Source organism: Gordionus sp. m RMFG-2023, chromosome 4 (genome assembly GCF_954871325.1).
Source record: "Gordionus sp. m RMFG-2023 chromosome 4, tfGorSpeb1-WG-v2, whole genome shotgun sequence".
NCBI lineage: Eukaryota > Metazoa > Nematomorpha > Gordioida > Chordodea > Parachordodidae > Gordionus > Gordionus sp. m RMFG-2023.
The window spans coordinates 31,471,124-31,494,279 of record NC_088778.1 but is presented as its reverse complement, the minus strand read 5'-3'; the positions used below and the strand labels follow the sequence as shown (position 1 = coordinate 31,494,279).

Here is a 23,156-nt window from a genome sequence, read left to right as displayed (position 1 = left end):
TGTCTTTATTTATCATTATATGAAAGCATATTAAATGTCATTTTGACCATACGTTGCAAACCACAGCTGACTCGTATGTACGGACACTTTTAAATGTATTTAATTAATGAATCACCAATCTTAGTAGTATATATACATCATTGAATCGGGGATGGGAAAATCCGGTCTCATCTTTGGATTATCGTTACCAGATTTCCATAAAAAATCACTAAAAAAATTATTAATTTTTAAGGCTGTGTCCTAAATATCAAAAATATAGTTAGCCGAAACTTTAACGAAAAAAAAGTAAATAAGCTGTTTTTAATATAAAAATAAAAACATGTCCTAAGCATAATTCTAGAAAATATTAAAATTTTAACAAACGACTTGGTTAAAATTTAAAAATTTCTGAAGGTGTTTTTTATTTTTGCGAATTTTTAAACCAGATAGGACATAGTCTAAATTGGAGAATTAATATTAAAAAAAAAGAAGAGAGATAGGGATATATAATTTATATCCTCATCTTTTAGATTTAGGACAATGTCCAAAACTATTTTTAAAAAATTCGTAAACATTCGCAAGTTATAAAAAGTTTGTGAATTTTAATTTTTTTGATGTTTTGGGCACAGCGCTTATTAGAGAAAAAAAGAGAACAAAATGAGCTAGTTACAAAATGTAGTGTTGCTAAATGTCTTCTCGATATTTTAGCCAGACAAATATTGCCTAAATTTCGAGATTTCACTAAGGTGCGCAAACCTTTGTACTATATATGAGCCAAATTTTTAGGATGCGCAATAATTTATTGGATATAATTTATTTCTAAGGTAAAAGAAGTGTAATATTTATACATTCTTCGGTGCAAATAGATAATTTTTTTACAGTGCAATTACTTCTTTTATTTACAATGTATCCTTATTTAAATTCCTTTTAATTAAAAAATTTGTAAATCTATAAATTACTTTGTATAATGATACAAAGAAAATTGTATTAAAATGATGAGTAGATTGTATAAATTATTTGAATAAAGAAACTAACAATGTAACTAGATACTTTTTAAATATAACTGTAATTAGTTTTTTTAAAAATAAAAATGTAACTTACTACTTTTTTTAAATGTAACTTGTAACTAATTACTTTTCAAAAGGGTCTTTGACAACACTGATATTTCCAAAATAGACTTCATTTTTTCAAAAAAAATGTTTTGTCATCCCTATCCCATCCTATCCTATCTAATAAATAATCGCACGCAGACAAAAAAATATTCTTAAATTTGATTACATAACCTTACCCCCCTCCCCCCACTTTTTATTATTATTACAAGATAAGATCACACACCACAAGGTATGAAGGAAAAAAAAGACCTTCGTATCTCATTCCGCCTCCCCCGCGTTACCAAACCTTTAATTCATGGTATTATGTGATTGTAAATTTTCTTTCATAATGGATGATATTGATATATTGACGATGTAAAATACATTTTTTTTCTCACTTGACATAAATACATGCCATTTTCAAGAAACTTGCCATATATATATTTTTTAAAAAAATTTCATATGTATACAATATTTTAAAAAGTAGCTTCACCCCCCCCCCGCCATATTTTTTTTGTAAAAAAATATTTTTGTTATGTCACATTGATTAAGGTATCACACAGATAGTGCTGCCAAAATGGATCGATTTGAACCGATTTTTTAAAAATGGCTAACTCACTACTTTCGCCAGAAAAAAATATTGCCTAATAGTGCAAACAAATTGAGCGCTTCAAACGCTGCGTTGCAAGCGCCAATAATGCTTTTCAAATGGCCTCGTGCAAATTGGTAAAATTACCGTTTGGCGTTAGCAACCATTTTTAAAAAAAACGCAAACAGGTTTGTCTTTTCAATACTTTTTTTCAGAGTTGTTAAAGGATACTTTTTAAATGGATCTAGATACAGATACATCGTTTAAAATAATATCTAGATACAGATATTTTAATCAAAAATCTATCTAGATACAGATATCACATTTTTATATCTAGATACCTGTATCTAGATCCTTTAACAACTCTGCTTTATTTTATTCTTCGCTTTGTAATATATAAAAATGTAATATAAATAAATAATCCTAAAAAAAGGAATATTTAGAAATTAAAGAAATAAGAACGCAGACGATAATATATTCAAAGACAAATCTTATTTTTTTAGAACACTTAAATTTTGAATAGAAGGATATTAATAAAAAGATAACCACGATTTAAACAAGGCATTACGTTTTTTTTATTTAAAAATTCAGGCAAAACGTAAACGCTCAATTTGTGCGCACTATAAGCCTCGAGATTCCGCTAAGATGTCCAAAACCTTTTTCCTATGAGCAAAAATCTTCAGATTTTAATATTATCGGCTCAAGTTGAGCCGTTTAAAAAAACACTCATTTAAAATATATGTAAAATAAAAAAAAATAAGACTCATTAATCGGGTAGGAATGAGTTCCAAATGAATTTAAACCGAATCATGAAACCGGCATTAACCGTTAACCGAAAGCAAACCCGAGATTAATATTTTGGATACTGAACCAAAGTTGTTAACTGGGTTGAATCTTTTGACATTACCAACTGTTATAAAGATATTTATATTTTGATTGACAAGTAACGATCGCAATTTTTTTTAAAAGAAAAGATATCATGTGATGCTTGTTTGACGGTGCGATGCGCGTTCAAGGGTTTTAAATTGTAAAATTTATTCTTTCTTTTCACGGGTAAAATTGACGCACAAACCTCGTAAGAAAGAAAAAATATATATTATTTATAAAATACAGTTATCATTTGTTAGTTGCAAAAATGTGCTTCCCACCACTCCCCTCCATCACCACACCTGATTATAATAGGTTTAATAAAACGAAACGCTACACACACATTTTTAAAAGTTCGAACCCGGTTTTAAAGTTAAAACCGACCCGATATTATAAAATCTTATTTTAAAAAAACAGAAACCGAACGTTATTTTTATCTGAAGAATATTTGTCATAATTCGTATTCCCCCCGCTCTTTTGAAAAAAAAAATTATTATCATTGTAAATCTCATCGAATCAAGGGAAGAACGGGGGATGATGAGAAATTTTTCTTCCTTCCTTTCTCAAAAACATTTCCTCATCCATATTTCATTTTCGCTCCAAATACTAACCACAAATTATTTATTTTGTTCAGAATTCTATTTCTTCAAGGTTTTTTATCATGTTCTTTTTTAAAAAAACACTGTTTCTTTCATGTTTTGTTTTTTTTTTTCAAAAAAAACACAAAATTATCTATTTTTAATTCTAAAGCTAATCACGTATTTAAAAAAAATATATATTATTATTACGCCAAAATAGAAACATTTCTTACGAAAAAAAAGAAGAAAAGATGCAATTTTATATTATAAAATATTAATAAATATAATATTTGTATTATATAAAAGGTAAAGAAAATAAACTAATCCCCCGCTACAAACAAGACAAAACATTGTTTCATTAAGTACTTTGTCATTCATTTATAAGCCTATTCCAAGGGAAGCATCATCGAATTATTACAATGAATAACAACAATAGAGTTTAAGCCTCAAAATTAGAAGAATTTATTTTATTTAAGACAGACACTGGGCCTAGGTTTAGCTTGAATGAAATAATAGGTATATAGTTTTTTTTAAAAACAATATTGGTTTATGCGCCCAAAATACTACTAATTTGTTTAATAATAAAAATCCTGATTTAGACGGGTGACTCGATATTTTGCAACAAAATGAGGGAAGAGAGGTTTTAGCTTAGCTTTAACCCTAATTTGGCAAAATCTGGAGATTTTAGGATGAGAAAATAAATATCTTGTAGAGGTTGTTAACATAGTAGTAGTGTTGTTAAACAGCTTGATTTGAGCCGATTTTTAAAAACGGCTAACTCAATATTTTAGCCAGAAAAATATTACGCAAGACTGAAGATTTTGGTCATAGATAGCACAAATATTTATATATCTATTAGAAAAGCCTCGAGATTTAGGCAATATTTTTCTGGATAAAATATTGAGTTAGCCGTTTTTAAAAATCGGCTCAAATAGAAGCGTTTAACAACACTATAACATAGTACCAAAAACCCAAGAAATTATATATTTCTAATCCCTCTATTTCTATTGGAGGTTAGTTTTAGTTTTAAAAAAAATACTATTTTACGAAAGTTTTTAACCAATAAAAAACGAGGGGATTATTTTCCTTGATTCTGGGAGTGGACTAAATAATTTTTATACATTATATCAAAATGCCTATTCCACGCGTGGAAAAAAAACAAAGAAGAATAAAGAAATTTAGGTCAAATTAAATCCGATAATAAATAATGATATTAAATTAATAATTTAGTTTTTACAAATAATTTTCGAAAAAGCAATGGTCGCCTAATAATTGAAGTTCTCTAATATTCAGTTAGCGTTAAAGATGGGAATTGATTGTCTAGGCTACTGTTGTTAAACAGCTCATTTTGAGCCGATTCTTTAAAACGGTTAACTCAATATTTTAGCCAGAATAAAATCTTGCCTAAGCCTCGAGATCTCGACAATATATGCCTAGACCTTTGTTCCTTCTATGGGCAAAATCTTCAAGCTTGCGTAATATTTTTCTGAAAGAAATATTGAGTTAGCCGTTTTTAAAAATCGGCTCTAAACGAGCCATTTAACAACATCAGTCTAGGCGCAAGCCAAATTGTAACGTAATTTATTTAGTTTTTGATGATCTTTTTATAAACGTTTCTAATTCATAATTTCTCCCTTTTATCTAAGTCTCAAATGATTCATTTTTTTTTAAAAAATAATTCTTTAAAATCTACGAACTCGATTTTCCTCGTATTTAATTATTATTTTTTTTAAAAAAAAGGTAAGGTTTCGCAATATATGATTTTTTAATTTTCATCGTAGCGACATGGCATCCATCGGTCATTATAGATATTCTTTCATTTTTATTTTCTTTTCTTACTTCCATTCTTTTTTTTTTAATCTATTTGCTTTTGTAAATTTCGCAGCGACGAATTAAGCGTATCACGGTTTCTATAAAAGAGGTCCAAGTATAGGACCTACAATTGAAAGCGACGATTATTTGCGTTACTTAAAAAAAGGGTAAATTATATATCCAATAATAACCAAAAATAATAGAGAAAACGGATCTTTAGGGTTAGGTGGATCTCTGACAAAGACAATGCTATATATTATAGGATGGATATCATAACAGTAAAATAAATATGGCATCGTCCAATAAATAAAGAAAATGCCTTATTTATAATTATTACCGATCCCAGATTAGTCTAAATCATTCCATAGTCCATATTTTTTATATATTTAACCCTGTAACACAGAAATATAACTAGCTAGAATCGGTGTTAAGACTTTGAAATATTTTGGAAAGACTGTTTTGGAAAAGGTTGATAACCATTTAATTTACATATAATGGGTCACTCTCATAACGTGTCGCTCCCATATCAAATATTACGTGGAATGACTATTTATTTATTAAATGTAATACATGCATAATGGATCAGCTGTAGACGCCATTTTATAATTTTTCATAATTATTATATCGGTAAAAAAAAATTTATTTTTAAATTAGCATAGACAAATGTCTACAGAACACTAAAATGGCGTCGACAGCTGATTCTTATGTATGTACTTTTTAAAAACATTTTAAATAATAAATAGTAATTAGTATAGTACAACATACAATATTATTTAACTATAACTCTAAACTGCTCGTTAGAACCTTTCATAGGACATGCTAAGAATCCCAGCACAATCCAGTGGCAAAGTCTATAAGTATCAAAGAAAAATAAAGGTCAATTTCTTGAAAGGAATATTTAGAAAGCGAATAAAATATTATATTTTTATATATATTTATAATATTATTCCCGCAATATGGGGTATATTTACGAATTATAATTTTTTTTGGTTTTAATATTTAAAATAAATTTTATCAAAAAAATATGATACACCTTAAAAAAATGAGAAAATCAAAGTTTGAAGAAGATCCAAAAATATATGAATTTATGGGGGTAAAAAAAAATCCGCCAATCTAATATAGAAGCCACTTCTTAAAAAATTTTAAAAACAATTTTATCGTTATAAATGTAGAGATCATTGGTCCAGTTATAACTGCACTGTAGACCAGACAAATTTCCAGGTGAAGACCAATATAAAAATGCCAACACGATTGTCTCATTTTTTACGGACTTAATTGTAGAACTCGAAAATAAAAAACAATTTTATTTTTTTTTGAATATTTAAAAAAAAAACAAGGCTGTCATCTTTTTTTAAAAATTTTTTGTTTTATTTCTGAATTTTTAGTTTTGACCCTTGTGGGTGATAGTGTTGTTAAACGGCTAACTCAATATTTTAGCCAGAAAAATATTATCTAAGCCTAAAAATTTCGATATTACCTTGGTTCCTTCTATGAGCCCTATCTTCAGGCTTGCGTAATATTTTTCTGAATGAAATATTGAGTTAGCCGTTTTTAAAAATCGGCTCGAAACGAGACGTTTTAACAACACTAATGGATGATTATACAATATAATTATTATTAAAGTATAAGAAAATAAGTCAACCAACTGACAAATCATCGTAGTAAAAAAATAAAAATATAACATAAATTCTAATGTGACACTGTATGTGTATTGTATATTTTAAAAAAAGTTTTAAAAAAATTTCAATTTCTTTAAAAAAAAATAAAATTAAAATTATATAAAATAATATAATATCAATTATCAATGCACATATACTATACAATACAATATAATTATTGCTATATTATTGTCAAAAACTTACTTCAATATTTTATTTTTTTTCGAATGGTGGCAAGCAAGCTAAACTTAATTTTATATTGTTATTTTTTTTTCTCCTTCTATTCTATAATAGATCCCTAATTTTATATTATCGCAAAAATAAATGATGGTTGGTGAAGGTAGGTAAACTTTGATTATATTATATATGTATTTTCTTAAAAAAATTATAATTGTAAATAAATGACTAACGAAGGTATGTTAAATAATTATTCGCTAAAATAAAATAAGTCAATTCTAATACAATAGGATTTGTTGGGTAACCCAAACATTCCTTGAGAATAAGAGAATCAAGGCAGTAGCTATGGGTGAGAGGGAAACATTTGGGAGTCCGTAGCCACCCGATTGCGTTCCTACCACAACTCAGCCCCCCCCCCAACCGATGCATAAACAAATTTTTTTAAATTTAGAATTAGAATTGCTCGAGTAAAAATTTTCAAATTTGTAAAATTTTTTGCGACAGAGGTCACGTTGAGGGTAGATGAAAAAATTGAAGAATGCGCCCGCTGGATGGGGGATACCTGGTAACCCTGGTTATTAAGTTAATCAATATTATAAAAATGAGAGGATATTTAACTAGTGCTATTAGTCGTCGCGAGTGTAGTTAGGTAAATCGCCATTTATAGTTTGAGCCGGTTAAATCGAGTATTTAGCCGAAGAGAAACTATTCAGCTCTTCAGGTTTAATTTTTTTAGAAAAAAAAGATGGCTCTGGAGAAAACGTTTCTAACTCGCGCCTCAATGCTAAGAGGAGATAGTTTTTGGTACGCGTTTATATAATGAGCCGATTTTAGCCCATTACCTAACTTCTACCTTTTCTACGATGTATTTCACTTTAGCGGTGTTTTGCTTAACAACCCTAAAGGTCCGCAAAGGCAAAATTTTTAGGACATGCCCGGTTCTAATTTTTTTACTAAGGTTACCTGGGTTCGATTTATTTTAAACCCAGAAATATTATCATATGGAAAAAAATAATCGAGGGTTTCCGGTTTCACGATTTTCTTATTATATAGGCGATAAACACAAAATGTAGGAAAAGGAAAAAAAAGAAATCGTATTTAATGAATGAATGAATGATCATAATAGCCGGCTTGTTTAATCATCAGAATATTCAAAAAATATCTATCCTCTATTAAGCGCCCCGAGTATTTCTACTTTTTGCCCGACCTGCCGTGGCCCGTTTTTTTTAAACGTTGCATGGTTTAGCCCAGCCCATGGGTTGGGTATCGGTCATTGCCTTCTACAACCAATCCCCTTAAGGGATATTCGTAATCATGTAAATTACGCGTTTCGATTGGTCCAGCTTATGGTTGGTAAAAGTCCGATTCTGGTTTTCAAAAACGGCTTGATTAAGATTACAACCAAAATACTATTACGTAATCCGAGGAATTTTGCTCATAGATGGTAGAAAGGTTTGGTTGGCCAAATCTCAAGGATTGCACAATATTTATATTGGCTAAAATCTTTAATATGGCCCTTTTTAAAAAATCGATCAAAATCGGGGCGCATTTTAAACAATACTAGTCCAGCTTATTGGTAGTTAGATCTATTTATTTTTTAAATATTAATCAATTAGAGGTCGGCTATACCCGTCCGGGGTAGTGTAGACCGGGCCGGGCTAAAAAATTTACTGGGCTGGATTATTGATGAATTAAGATATTCGATAAAGGTGATAATCTATAGTTGTGTAGTGTTTTCGATTTGATCACTCCGCAATATTATAAATTATTTGTGTATTTTGGTTGTTCAAAAATTTTAAAAACGGACCGGGCAGGGCAAAAGCCAAATTCCCCGACCAAGCCCTAAAGATTTTGCCATTTGGGGACCTCCACAATCGATTAGGAGAATAAACGAAAACGAGTTAATTTGAATATTAAATTTCAATAATTAGGCGAAATAAAAATGTATTCGAAAAGTATCGGCCGCCTTGTTACGCCGGAGACTTGGGCTCAAATTTGGTGGGGGGAGGTCTTATTCGAAGATTATATTCTTTATATTCAAATCTTTTCTACTTCATTTTATCAATTATTTATTTTATTTAATTAATTCATATTTTTAATACGATACATCACATCACATAATATCTAAGGATGAGCCATGTATCGTATATGTGAGAGAGATGTAACAAATAAAAGTAAATTGTCGAAATCATTATGGAAGAATGATAAAATTCTTTTTTAAAGAAAAATCTTTAAAAAAAATAAAAATAATAAGAAGGCAGGTGGTAATAAAAAAATAAAAAACCATAAAATGTTTTAATAAAAAAAATTAATTGCTCCTTACATTATCGTCTAGCAAATATTCGCGGCATTTTTGATAGGAATTTCGTAAATTTCGAAAAAAAAAATATTGGGAAATAGAGGGTTAATTCTTTTTTTTTCCAACTTTTACTACTTTAGTAGAGAGGAAGTATAAGAGGGGGACTAAAGGGTCCAGGGACAAAAAAAAACCCGTATATATATGTAATAATAAAAAAAATATATTCTTATAGGAATGCCACTTTTTATCCTACTTGTAATAGACAGCCATGGGCAATCCCAAATAGCAGCTCTCTGGCTTGTTAAAGGTGAAACCTATTTTTGTGTAAAAAAGGTTGCTGTGATATCCTATAATGATATAAGCAAAATTAAGGTTATTATAGGTGATAAGGACCTAGCTTATAGACAGGCCTTATTTGAAAGCTTTCCTAATGCCAATATACAGATATGTATATTTCATGTTATGCGCAGCTTTAGGAGAAAAATAACAACCATCAAAAGGAATATAACAGGAGAGGATGTTGTTATAGTTTTAACTGTTTTGCAAAAAATGGTATATGCGAGATCAGAGTCAGAATATAATAGGTTATATATAGTGCTTGCAAATATGAACTTGCCACAAGTGCAAAAATATTATGATACAAATTGGCATAATATAAGATCAGAATGGGTTTTGGGATTCCGTACATCAATACCACATTTTTATAATGCTACAAATAATAGGTGTGAATCTATGAACCAAAAATAAAAAGGTTATCACAAAATTTTCAACATTAAACAGTTTTTTCAAAGATATATCAACCATTGTAAATTTGTCCTTTGAAAAAAATTATAAAACAATAGTGAATAATAGTAAACAGTCTTTATTTCCATATAATGCATTATCTCCTGAGAGCAAATACAGAGATTTATTAACAACCTATGCTTTCACGAGAATTGTTGAGGAAATTCTTGAAATAATATCAATTAAAATTCCTTATCATGATAATAACATATTCTCACCTGTGGAGATTAATGATACTGGGGTGATTATACATATATCCTTAGATAAATGTTCGTGTGGGTTCCTTTCAACAATTCTCTTACCTTGTAGGCATATAGTGGCTTTATGTGCTTCTTATAATTTAGATAAATACTGTCCTGAGTTATGTAGCAGAAGATGGACAAGAACCTACTCTATATTTTGTGGTCAAGAAAATATATCAATGAGCCTATCTGATATTTCAATCAACAGTCATACTACAAAATATAATCCCAAAAATAAATTATCACCACGTGACAAATATAATAAAATTTATCAAAAGCTAGTATCACAAGAAAGATGCATCAATAAATTTTGTTATTGTATTGTGAAACCATGACACAGTGTTTTCATTAGCTGATATAATATGTTATCAAAAGGTAATAGCATAGGATTAATTTTTCTAAGATAAAATTAAATTTTTTTTGAAATGTGAAAACTTCCGGTGGAAAATTTGAAGTGATAAAACGGTAAATATTATTTTATTTTAATCATATTTATTTACAGATTCTATGAACATTATATCTCAATATTGATAGTAATTATAACTTACACTAAAGAAATTAAGCTTAAAATCAGCCATCACCCACCTTTAAAGTAATTAAATTATACTGTAGTTCTCGGGTATAGGCTTTTTCTTTGTCCCACTCCTTTTAAATTATAGCCTATAGAGGTTTAAGCAACATTTTCGAAATGTTGTGCCTACAAGTACGTGCGGCTTGCCCACAAACGGGTGGAGGGCTCCTCATATTTTTACTTTTATACACAAATTAAATTGTTCCAATTAGATGGAAATGAGGAAAACCTAGCGTAGCTCTGTTGTGTATTCAACGTTAGAGGGCGATGCGCTATATATCACGTATCACGTAAATTCTTTAAAAGGAGGGAACTTTCGGGTAATTAATATTTTGAACTAGGACACACCCTATTCTATTTTAAGCGCGCATCTAAATCATTTCTTTTTATACTGTTTAGTAGTGTTGTTAAACGGCTCGTTTTGAGCCGAATTTTAAAAACGGCTAACTCAATATTTCATCTAGAATAATATTACGCAAGCCTGGAGATTTTGTTTGTAGAAGTAACAATGGTTTGGACATCTATTAGCGAAATCTCTAGGCTTAGGCAATATTTTTTTGCCTAAAATATTGAGTTAGCCGTTTTTAAAAATCGGCTCAAAACGAGCCGTTTAACAACACTAATATTTAGTGGAAGCTATAACGATGGTTACAACAGATATCTGTTTAGAATCAAGACGAGGCTCAGAACCCAGCTCACGACCTACTAGTTATACTAGAGGGTCAATACTTTCAACCAAATATAATATTATATTTAGCTTCTCGTTAAGGTATAAAGAATTGAGAGTGCATTGGCTTTTTTCATAATAAAAATTATTAATATCGATTTTTAACACGGCGGCGTCACTACACGTGTAAGAGGTAAATAAACAAAACGAGTTTCAAATTCGATAAAAATATACCAAGTGGCTCCTCCATACAAATATAAAAAATCGATTTTGCGAAAAGGGACATATCTGAGTACAGAACATGTATAAAAAAAAATAGAAATTCTTGTGAGGAATTTCAAGCATAACGGATCGTTAAAATTTTGTAACTATCCGGCAAACACGACCCGGCACGGCATTGGCCTCTACATTCGTAATATATATATATAATGACAAGGTAGAGATGCCCGCCATTTTTTGCGCCAATACCACCGATGCTTATTATATTAGTTTCTCCATATTATAAAGGATGGAGCTTTCTTCTTTTTTTTATATATATTTTTAAATTACAAAGTTTGGAACCGGAAATCGGAAAATTTATAGTAACTGGGACCGGGATAATTTTAGAAACCGAACAATTTTTAGGAACCGAAACCCGAAGAAGTTTAGAAAACCGGAACTCAAAGCCCATTTTTAAATATTCAAGGAAACGAGGGAATTTCCGATTAGCTATGCTTATGGTTAAAAAGGTAGGCCAAATTTGGGGTAGAAAGAAATAGAGTTAATATAAAATAAATTTAAATATAAATTGCATCTTTTTCACATTTTCCAGGAGGAAATTTAATTTATTTTTTTTGCCTTCATTCAAAAAAATTATTAAAGTGAATAAAATTAAAAACGTTAAACTCTTTATAATAAATAAAATATATAATTATTTTATTAAAATTTAAATGAATATTTAATTTTAATTTAAAAAAAAAAAACTTAAAGTTTATAATTTTATATTTTTTAAACAAAAATAGAAATAAATATATATTATAATTAAGTATTAATTTTTATTAACAAGATTCATAAATGATAATTACTATTACAATTTATACTTTATTTTATAATTTTAAAATCGATTTCGAAAAAAAAAAGAAAGAAAATGTAGATTCGAAGGATATCTTATAAATATAAATATAATAATCAGGTTAAATGGATTCCATTATCCATCGCGACTTATTTACGTTTCATTAAGCAAGTAAATATATCCAGCTATCAGAATAACAGATAAAAAATATCATTATAAAATAATTTATAGATCAATATATTCTACATATATGTATATAAAAATAATGACGGTAATGTCAAATATGATAGAAATAAAAATATATAATATAATAACGGGTTTTGTCACATCATCGACATAATCATAATAATTCGGTCTATATTCGAAAAATAATTTCGGATCGAATTATTTGAATATTCCGATTATTAGGAATAATTCATGAATATATATTTTTTTTTAATACTAAAATTTAGATCATTTGTCATCTTTTATCGGTAAACCTATTTGAAGTGACGCGATTAACGTGGTATATACATATAGATTTAACATCAACTCCTCGTGAAAAGGCGCGTTTAGTTTGGAACTAATTATCTGTCAAATAACTCAATATTTTAGCCAGAAAAATATTGCCTAAGCCTCGAAATTCCGCTGATTGATGTCTAGACATTTGGGCCATCTATGAGGCAAATGTTTTGGGCTTGCGTAATATTATTCTGGATAAAATATTGAGTTAACAAATGCCGTTTAACCACACTAGGAAAAACCCCTGGCAATTATAAAATTAAAACTCATTTTATATTACGCTAATAATTTAATCCCACATAATTATTTCTTCGTTCATATTATTTATAAATAAATTAGATATTTTAAATTTAAATATAAAAATATTATTTTCGTATGAATTATTTAAATAATAATAATTTTTTTTCTAGCAAAACGTTATTAATCGAATCGAATACAATCAATAATAAATATTTAATAAATGCACCTTATATAGGATTAATATTCGTTTTTGAATATGCCTAAATTATAACATAACAATAATAATAATCATAAAAACCGTTTTTATTTTTAAAAAAAAGTTCTAAGGAAAATAAGTTTTCGATAATGCCAAGCAAGCGATTTCACGGCCAGGTCATAAATTAAATATATTTTTTAATGATTAATTTATATTTAGAGAACCGTGCAAAGTTAGTTCCGATCTTTAATCAGATGACTGTTTAAAAAAAATCGAGGTATTGTTAGCGGACCTGTAAATATTTTTTTGGTTTGGTTATGCTTCGTTTTGGGGGGCTTTATAATTTTATTTTATAATCAAAAAATATCTTATTTATTCCATATTTGGTGTCGTTAAATCACATAATCCTTAGCTAACTCCAAAACGTTTTTAGCCAAGTTTTTATAAAAAAAAATATGTCTCAATGTTTAAGTTAAGATTCAATCAATTTAGAGATTTTTTAGAGATTAAGTCATTTTTTTTTAAGGTAAAAGCTTATTTAACAACATTAGCATCTGTGTAAGGAGTTAAATTAAATAAAAATTCAATTTGGTAGCCATTTTGGTGTAATAAAATGTTTGCGTGTATAAATGCGCGTCCAAACGGAGTCCGTGCTCATATGATCGAAATAAAATCGTTTTTTTTTGTATTAGGTTATGAATTCCTTATATTAAAATCGGTGGTGTGAAAGCTAGAAACCCGAAATGAAAAAAAAAAATCTAACTTAGAGCTCCTCTTTTTAAAATTTCCAAGAATCGGTAAAAGGTGCAAAATAATTTACATTACGTATTCGCAGAGTATAGGTCTGCAATGGGCGGATTTTTAGCCAAAAAGCCCGGCCACTAATTGATTTGAATTTCATTTAACCAACCTACCCTCTCACTTATAATTTTTTTTAAAAAAATTCCCGCCCTCCCGATATATATTTAAATGTATTTCTAATTAAACGTATATAATATGTAATATTATAATATAAAACCATTATTTTTAATAAATTTGAAGTCTGTTCTGCTCATTCCGCCTTAAAAATATCAAAAATTTTAACCGCCCACGCCAGCCCATTATCTTAAAAAAAATATTTTCAACAGGCCCGCCATCCGCTCAATGTTGGAAATATTTTAAAAAAATCCGACTATGCCCATTCAAAGTATTGCCGGGCGGGCGAAAACCCCGCTCAATGTAGATCTCTATTGCAGATAACAAAAAAAATTTCCCCAAAAATTTTGAGCATAAAATCTTTTTGAAGATCATGAAAATTGATTATTATTTTTTTTTCTTTCAAAAAATTGTGATTACGATTTTTTTTATGCATAAAAAACAAAAAAGATTCACTAACAAAAGATTTAGTTTTACTGTAAACGTTAACACAAAAAAGAAACGCGCGTTACTATTCAAAAAAGTAACGGGTTACTTTTTTTGTTTTAAATAAAATTGAATTTTAGATTAAATTTGGATCAAAAATTCTGCATAAGAAGAACATTTCAAACTCTAAGTATATTAATCCCTTTTCCGCCGTGAAAAGAATCTGCTCATAATTTTCTTTATATTGTTTGTCATAGCGAAAAAAGTTGATTTTATTTATATTAAAAAAAAATTTTCAAAAAATATGTTAAAATGGAAAGAAAGAAAGAAAGAAAGAAACTAGTGTTGTTAAACGACTCGTTTTGAGCCGATTTTTAAAAACGGCTAACCCAATATTTTAGCCAGAAAAATATTGCCTAAGCCTCGAAATTTCGCTAATAGATGTCCAAACCTTTGTTCCTTCTGCAAACAAAATATTCAGGTTTGCGTAATATTATTCTAGATGAAATATTGAGTTAGCCTTTTTTAAAAATCGGCTCAAAACGAGCCGTTTAACAACACTTATTACAATGAATACCACATCCTCCCATATCGGGAGGCATTGAGATATATTATTTTTCTTTAAAAAAAGGAAAATTAAATGGATACATGGATTGACTGAATCATCAACTCATATATTTAGTTTTTCTTTTATTTAAACACTCAAAATATTCATAATTTTATAACTTTTTAAAAAAAAAGGAAAAATTTATTTTTTAACATTGGTAAAATTTTCAAAATAATAATAAATGCCCATATAGGGTTTAATTCCTGTTTTCAAATATAAAAAAATTTGATTAAAATTTTGAAAATATTTTTAATATCCTATTTAGACGTTTAAATACTTTCGATTTAAACATTTCTTAAATTATATTATTTTATTTATTTTATTATACAATAAAAATACTTAAACTTATATACATAATTTATTATAAAATAATATATTATACCTTCTCTATTTTTTTTTGTGTTCACCCCTATTCACATCACACTACTTACTAGCTATTGAACAAGTCGTATAATAAAATATTACAAATCCCTTTCTATCTATATCTATTATCCTACTTATTATTGTCATCATCATCGTCATTTTTAACGACAACATGCTGTAATCACAATGAAATATTTTTTTTAAATAAATTTTAACCTGAATTCATATTATTATTATTATAATATAACATTTTTTATTATTATTATTTTAAGTATTATATATTATACAAAATAAAATTTAAACTTTATAAGCATTTCGTTTTACTTTTTATTTGAATGAAAAAAAAATATAATAGAAAAGTACAAAAATATTATGTAAAATCTAAATAAAAAATGATATATCATCGTGATAAAATAGTTCCATCTGCCAAAACTAGTGTTATTAAATGACCACTGATTTGGGGTCGATTTTAGCTAAAATAATATTATGAAAGTCCTGAATATTTTCCTCATATATGGCAGAAAGGATTAGATCCTCTATTTGCCAAAATCTCGAGGATTACATACATAATATTATTTTGATTAAAATCTTAGGGCCGGTAAACATAAATAGCCAAAACTATAAAAAAGCTTGCTTTTTTACACGCTAACCCACGATTGTCATAGTGCGCACAATATAAGCATTTCAAAAGCTGCATTGCAAGCGCCAATGATGCATTTCTAATGGCCTCGTGCAAATTAGTAAATTACCGTTTGATGTTAGCGACCATTTAGAAAAACGCAAATAAGTTTGCTTTTTCATTACTTTTTTTTTATTGTTCGCTTTGTAATATTATATAAAAATGTAATATAAACTTACTTATTAATCCTAAAATAAGGAATATTTACTAGTAATTAAAGAAATAAAAAAGCAGACGATAATATAATTTTCAAAGAAAAATCCTATTTTTTAGAACTTATTTAAAATTTTGAATCGACGGATATTAATAAAAAAAAAGGCAACCTCTAATTTAAACAAGGGATGCCGGTACGTTTTTTTTTATTTAAAAATTAGGGCAAAAGGTAAGCGCTCAATTTGTGCACAATATTATACGTTTAAAAACAGGGTACGGAAATAAAATATTTTAAAATGACGAACTAATTATTGAGGTATTTTTCAATGCTTCTAAATTAATATTAACCTAGGCCAAAAAAAAAGGAGGAAAGCATATATTTACAGAAGCCGTTACACCAGAGGAACTTTGTCGGGTTAGGTCGTCGCAGACATCTAATAATCAGTAACTCCATGTTAATAATACCTAGGCTGACGATGCATTCGTTAAAAGTGCACAATGAGAACAGCTGGGAATGCCATTTTGATTATCCATATCATTATTAACGAGAGGCCAATTTATTCTTATGTCCGGCGCTTATTAAAGAATTGTCTGATCATCGAGATAATAAGGAAGCAAGTTATTAATTTAATAGTAGTTTTTAACAATGAGAATAATTACTATATGGGTTACCAAAATGGCGGGTCCATCTGATTTGCATTCAACAACGCTTTCAAATGCATTTATTATGAATGCATAGTCAGTCTAGGTATTATTATTATGTCATTGGATAAAACAGATTTTAACAAATGTTTTTTTTAAAGTTTAAAATGATATTGAGTCCAAGTTTTATAATTTTGATAACATATTTAATCTCATTTATTAGCTTCATATTTCGGGGGGATGGGAAGGAAGGAGGGGAGTACGCCGATGAACAATATACTTCAAATATATAACAGGCATAATTTATTTTTAATGTACATTTTAAACAATAATAAATAAAATATGTAAGATTTTTATAATTTTTAAGTCTCTTTCTGGTCGGCCGTGCTATTATTTGGATTCGGAATTAGACCAAAAAGGAATACGTTCTTTATAAAGGAGCCACGGCTTGATTTTTTTTTAGCTGGCTCTTCCGTATTCAACAAAATTCGCATTCGGAAATATCATGCCATAACTACTCGGCCTTGTTAAGTATCGGACCGTTCTTCTCGGGGGATACTTCGGCTATCCTAATTGTTTTATTCCCCCGTCCCAGATACAAAAAGAAAATGAAATAAGGGCCGCATTTAAACGCGATAATCGCTAGTCTATAGAGGCGGGCGATATACCTTCTTCGTTATAGGGAGCCGTGCTATAATAACCGACGCGTCCCGAGGAAAGAAGAATAGAACATATTTCCAGTAATTACAATGGATAATAGTATGTAATTTTTAAATGTGAACAAATCTAAAATAATCGATAAAAAAAATGTTTCTTAAAAGGAAAAAGAAGGGGGGGGGGGAGGTAAAAGATATATAATATAATAGTGTTAAAAAAAAATTATAAAAATAATGGTTAAATATATATAGGTGTGTTTTGTAAAAAAAAAAGATCGTTCGTAAGATAGGTGGCACATTTTAATCCCATTGCGTTCCTTTCCTTAATCCCTTATTTTTATTTCCATTTCTAATTAATTGTATTCATTACTTTATTTTATATTTTTATTCTTTTAATTTTTTTTTTCGCTTTCCTAATTTTTATTATTTCTCTTTTCTTTTTTTAGAAAATTCTTCCTTTCGTTTTTTTTAAAAAAATTTTATTTATTAAAACTGTCACATTTATTAGAAAAAAAAATATTTAAAATTATAATTAACATACTATTTCTATATTCTATATAAAAATATATATAATTAAAAGAATAAAAATTTTAAAAAAAAATAAATAATAATTTAAAATAATATATTTAGGTATGGTCTCGGCGGGGTTTAATGACCCATGTATAGATAGATATACAGTTGGATCGACAAATTTCGATTGATATTCTTTGTCGTAGGGTAGAAGCCTTCTTTTGGATCACCTGTGATTAAACGTAACCCTTGCCCCATATTTTGAATAATTTTAGGGCATGATCGACAGGTGTCAGAGACTACGGGAACAAACAAAAACATTATTAATTAATTAATCCCTTTTCTTGAAATATTTTTTTATATAAAAATGATAAACTTTTAGTATTCGACTAAACTTACAAAATATTTTCAAAAAAAAATAATTTGTATATTAAATTTATAAAATGTTTATATAAAAAAAGGCGACAATTAAAAATAAGGAAGGTATATTTTTTATTATTTTTTAATACCACGAGAAAAATAAAAAATTTCGTAAATCGAATTATGTATTGTATATTTGTTTTATTGTTTAGCTTTAGAAATAATAGTAATATAATAAAAACAAAACAATGAAACTTATTATAAAATAACTATAAAAAAATTTACTATAGTATAAGGTATGATAATTATAGTTATACACACTTACTAAGACTGAAAATTCATTCATTTTTTAAAATGCATATTAATATTTATTAGAAATGAGTTGGTGGCACGCCATTTTGGTTTCTTATATTAAAATTTTCTTTTAAAATCTCATATTGGAACTCAAAATGACATGTCACCCAGCTGATTTAAATTCAACGATACTTCAAAGCGCATTTTTAATGGACGAATCGTTGATCCTCTAGGTAAAACATTACAACGCCTCTGGGTATAAGTAATGTCTATAAATAGTCAAATTGAACTAAATCTACATGCGGGTGTAAAAGATTGGCTAATTTTTTTTCAAATCGGAGGCTGAAGTTTAAAAAAAATTCAGCTAAAAACTAAGTTTTAGCCGCGTTTTTTAACCGGCCTAAAACTAGGTTATAACTGGAAAAAATAGAGCCACCACTTAGCTACAATACATTCTGTTATATTTGATTAATTAAATAATAAATATATAAAAATTTATGTATCGATCATTGAACCTATCGTTGACCATGTATTTTATTTATTGTAACAGAAATAAATACTAAGGAAACGTTTGCAACATTTTTACATATTCACGATAATTATAGAATTTGTAATCCTAATTAATGAAAAAGTTATTAAATATTAATAAATGGTCATTAATTTGTGAAAACATCGTCTTTCAATTCTTTATCTTTTTTTGATTTATCAACTTTATAAATTTGTTATTGTATTATGGAGAAATATGCTAAGATATAAACTACAAATTAATTTAATCAAGGTAAGATATATGTAATGAAAATTATATATATAATATATATGTATAATATTAAGGCGAATATTTAATTAATATTCTATATTTGATTAACATCCTTTTTATAAATCATTTCCAGCAACCTTAACAAAATTTACTATATTCTGATGTAACATCTGTTCAAAAATTTTGCGCGATTTATTTTATAGGAAAACGTTATTTCCCATTTGTCGGAACCATTTCAGAAAAATGGAACTGTTTATTTAGACCGGGGCCCAAACTTTGCTAGCGATATTATAAAATAATGTTTTTTTAAAAAAAACTAAAGGGGAGTGACAACTAACTCACCTAAATTGGGGGTCGCGCGCCATTTTGTTCTATTTAGACGTGGGCAGAGTAGGATAGGAAAAGATGAAAAAAAATGATTGATTATCAAAATTTACAAAAAAGATAAGATGATAAAAAAAAAGAAGAACGTTAGGCGTGTGTCCCTGGTTCGACTCATTACCAAAAAGTCAGCTGTTTAGTCGGCTATATAGTCAAACGGCCTAAAAAGTAAGGGGAGAAAAAAAATACGCAAAAATAAATAACAATGACACCCACCAAACACTCATTAAAACAAACCAAATATAAGGTGTCCTAGTTCGAAAGCTGTTTAGACCAGTCTAATCCAGATTCCAATCGAACTAGCACATTATTTTGTTATAAGTGCTTACTAAAATCTGATGAGCCCCTTTCATTTTTATCCGTTTAGAGGGAGTTATATAAGATGGCTAAGCAGATTAATCTGCTTTAAAATAAAACGAGTCAGAACATGACTTAATTTCCCCCCTCCCTCATAAAATTTTTTTAAAACTTACAGGTTCAATATCAAAAAGCATTGTTATGTCAAAAAAATTTTTTAGAGGAAATCAAAAGTAAATCCCAGGCAATGTGCCACAAATTTTTCAGCTGATCTTGAATTGGACTCCCCTGTCCAATCAGCAGAACCCTTCTCCTAGTAAGAAGTGAAGTATAAAATTGCAAAAACTAAAAAGAATAAATATAAATAAAACATTTGAATAAAGAGTTAACACCAGGAATCTGATACTGAATAATGTATCTGATTCTGATTCCAACAATTTTTTGGTATTATTTGTTATAATGCTTAAAAAATTTAAATATAATTATTCATACCCTAATCTATATAAAAAAAATAAACTATATTTTAACAAAAGACAAGTTTAAACTAGCATAAAATTAAACTTTAGATATAAATCTGTGGAATATCAATTTTTCTCCAAAGGTATGAATTTGAAATATCTCAATCTATTAATTAGGCCGATAATTTAAAACATTAACCTTCCTTTAATTAAATTCAAGCATTATGGACATTGTATATATATAAATAAATATGTTATCACTTTTCCCTCTCTCTTTGTATATATATATATATATATATATATATTAATAAAAGTAAATTTCTATGAGTTTGCCTTAAAGTCAAATAAATATTTATATATCACATTATAATTTTTTTTTACTTTGTGACTACCAGAATATATTAATTTTTAAGTTTATCATAAAAAATATAGATATGTAAATTAAATATCATAATTTTGTGACTATTAAAAAAAGAGTAAATGATTTGTTTACCACAGTGTCATCAGAAGGGCTAGGGCTGTTAGTATGATTTAAACCATTATGGGTGCTATTATTTTGTTGTAAAAAATTATTAATTGGTGAATGTGTTTTGCCATTTTGGTAATTATCTTTGATACGATTATCATGTGATACTATTTTGGAAGAAGGATAAATATCTGGTGAATAAGAATTATAATCCCTTGATTGATTAAATTTATAAATGTCAGAATTTAAATAGTTTATATCATGGAAATTGTTATAATCTTTGATATTGTTATGTGTTGGAGAAGATAATTTATCATGATTATTGTTAATATTGTGATTACCATTGAGATACTTAATATTTTGATCCTCCTTACACCATTTATTGCTTTTATTTAGTTTTTCTTTTTTAATTTTATCATCTTGATCTTTACAAACTTTCATATTCATCAAGGCATTTTGTATCTCTACTGCTTGTGTGTCAGGATTATATTTGTCACTTCCTCTTATCTGTTCATTGTAAGAGGCTCCTTTTCTTGGTGCTGAAAGTGCACTTCTAATTCCAATAGCATCTCCTCCAACATGCCCTGCTAATGATTTAGGTACATGATTATTGCAATAAACCTAAATTTATTACAACATATAAGTTGATTAAATATATACATTTAAAAATTGTTTAATAACTTCTTTGTCATCTGGATCGAGTTGATTTTGAATAAAATTTTTCATGTTGAGAGATAATCCACAATTACGGCATTTAAAACATTGATGATGAAAGAATGCCCCTTTTAAAGGGCCAATTTTATCAACTGGATAAACCTTCACATTACACCTCTGGCAATGTGTTTCAGGTCCTTTATGCATCACCATAATCTCAAAATTTTATCATTTTGAATTCCGATTAAAAAAAATAAGTTCGTCGACACTTATCAGTCATTGCATCGAAACACCTGAAAAATAAAAATATCGCTTTAAATTATATTTTATATAAAAATTTATAACTTTTCCTATGAAAGCTATTTACAATCATTAGTTTTTTCATAAAAAATATAATTAATCACATATTATTATCAAATATAAGAATGAGGAGGTATATTGTTGATATGAGGAGCACGTAAGATGATATATGGAAATATTAATGGGGTAGAAATAAAAATGAAATATGAAGAGTATTGCGTTATATTTATGAAAATATTTAATTTACAAGGTCGTCTCCAATAAAAAATAAATCCGTAAATATCTAATATTGGTGGTGAGAAGGATGAAATCTTAAGAGTAATATAGGAAAAGTGACTGTTACAGTTCCCATTGCTTAGAAAGATTGACGATTAGCTATTCATTTAATAATTAAAATTGCAATAAAAGAAGTTAAAAAATTACAGCAAATAACATTGTCTTTTGGACAGAAAACATTTATTGAATTTACCTATATGTTAATTTGTAATAGCATGCCCCTTTTATTATGTATTTTATGAAATAGTTATTAATATACTTCCATCAGACCTACTGTACATTAAGCACCTGGTCGAGGGCTAACAAATAAATGGTGTTTTATAATATATACTTTATTAAAATTTCAAATTGATTATCTCCTTTATTAGTCTACATTATCTTCCCTTTTTTGCAAAAATTGTAAAATATTTTATATTTCGTGATTTCATTGGTATAAACTTTCTTGTACTAGATAAATTATTAAAACATTTAGCATTTCATTTTCACAATTTTTAGCATTGGTCATCTTTCCAGAATCGAACATTAATAGTGTATTGTTCAATAACTGGGGGAGGGGGGGGGGGTCCTAAAAGATTCAGATCAAACAATCTACTATCATGGATTCGATCTAAATCTTAACAATATATCCGGATTTATGATTTCCTCTTAAATTGAGTATAGT

General features: G+C 28.0%; 1 protein-coding gene across 2 annotated transcripts in view; it reads right to left on the bottom strand.

Moving 5' to 3' along the window:
* The window catches only part of LOC135929001 (hillarin-like), a 48,369-nt gene extending 26,191 nt beyond the window's left edge, over window positions 1-22,178 (bottom strand). For both annotated transcript variants that reach the window (XM_065465486.1, XM_065465487.1), the window contains exons 1-2: window positions 21,947-22,178; window positions 21,293-21,886 (exon numbers count right to left, since the gene is read on the bottom strand). In XM_065465486.1, the coding sequence (XP_065321558.1) occupies window positions 21,293-21,886; window positions 21,947-22,132 (780 nt within the window). In that variant the 5' untranslated portion in view covers window positions 22,133-22,178. The remainder of the gene's footprint in view (window positions 1-21,292; window positions 21,887-21,946) is intronic.
* Window positions 22,179-23,156: the final 978 nt, after the last annotated feature.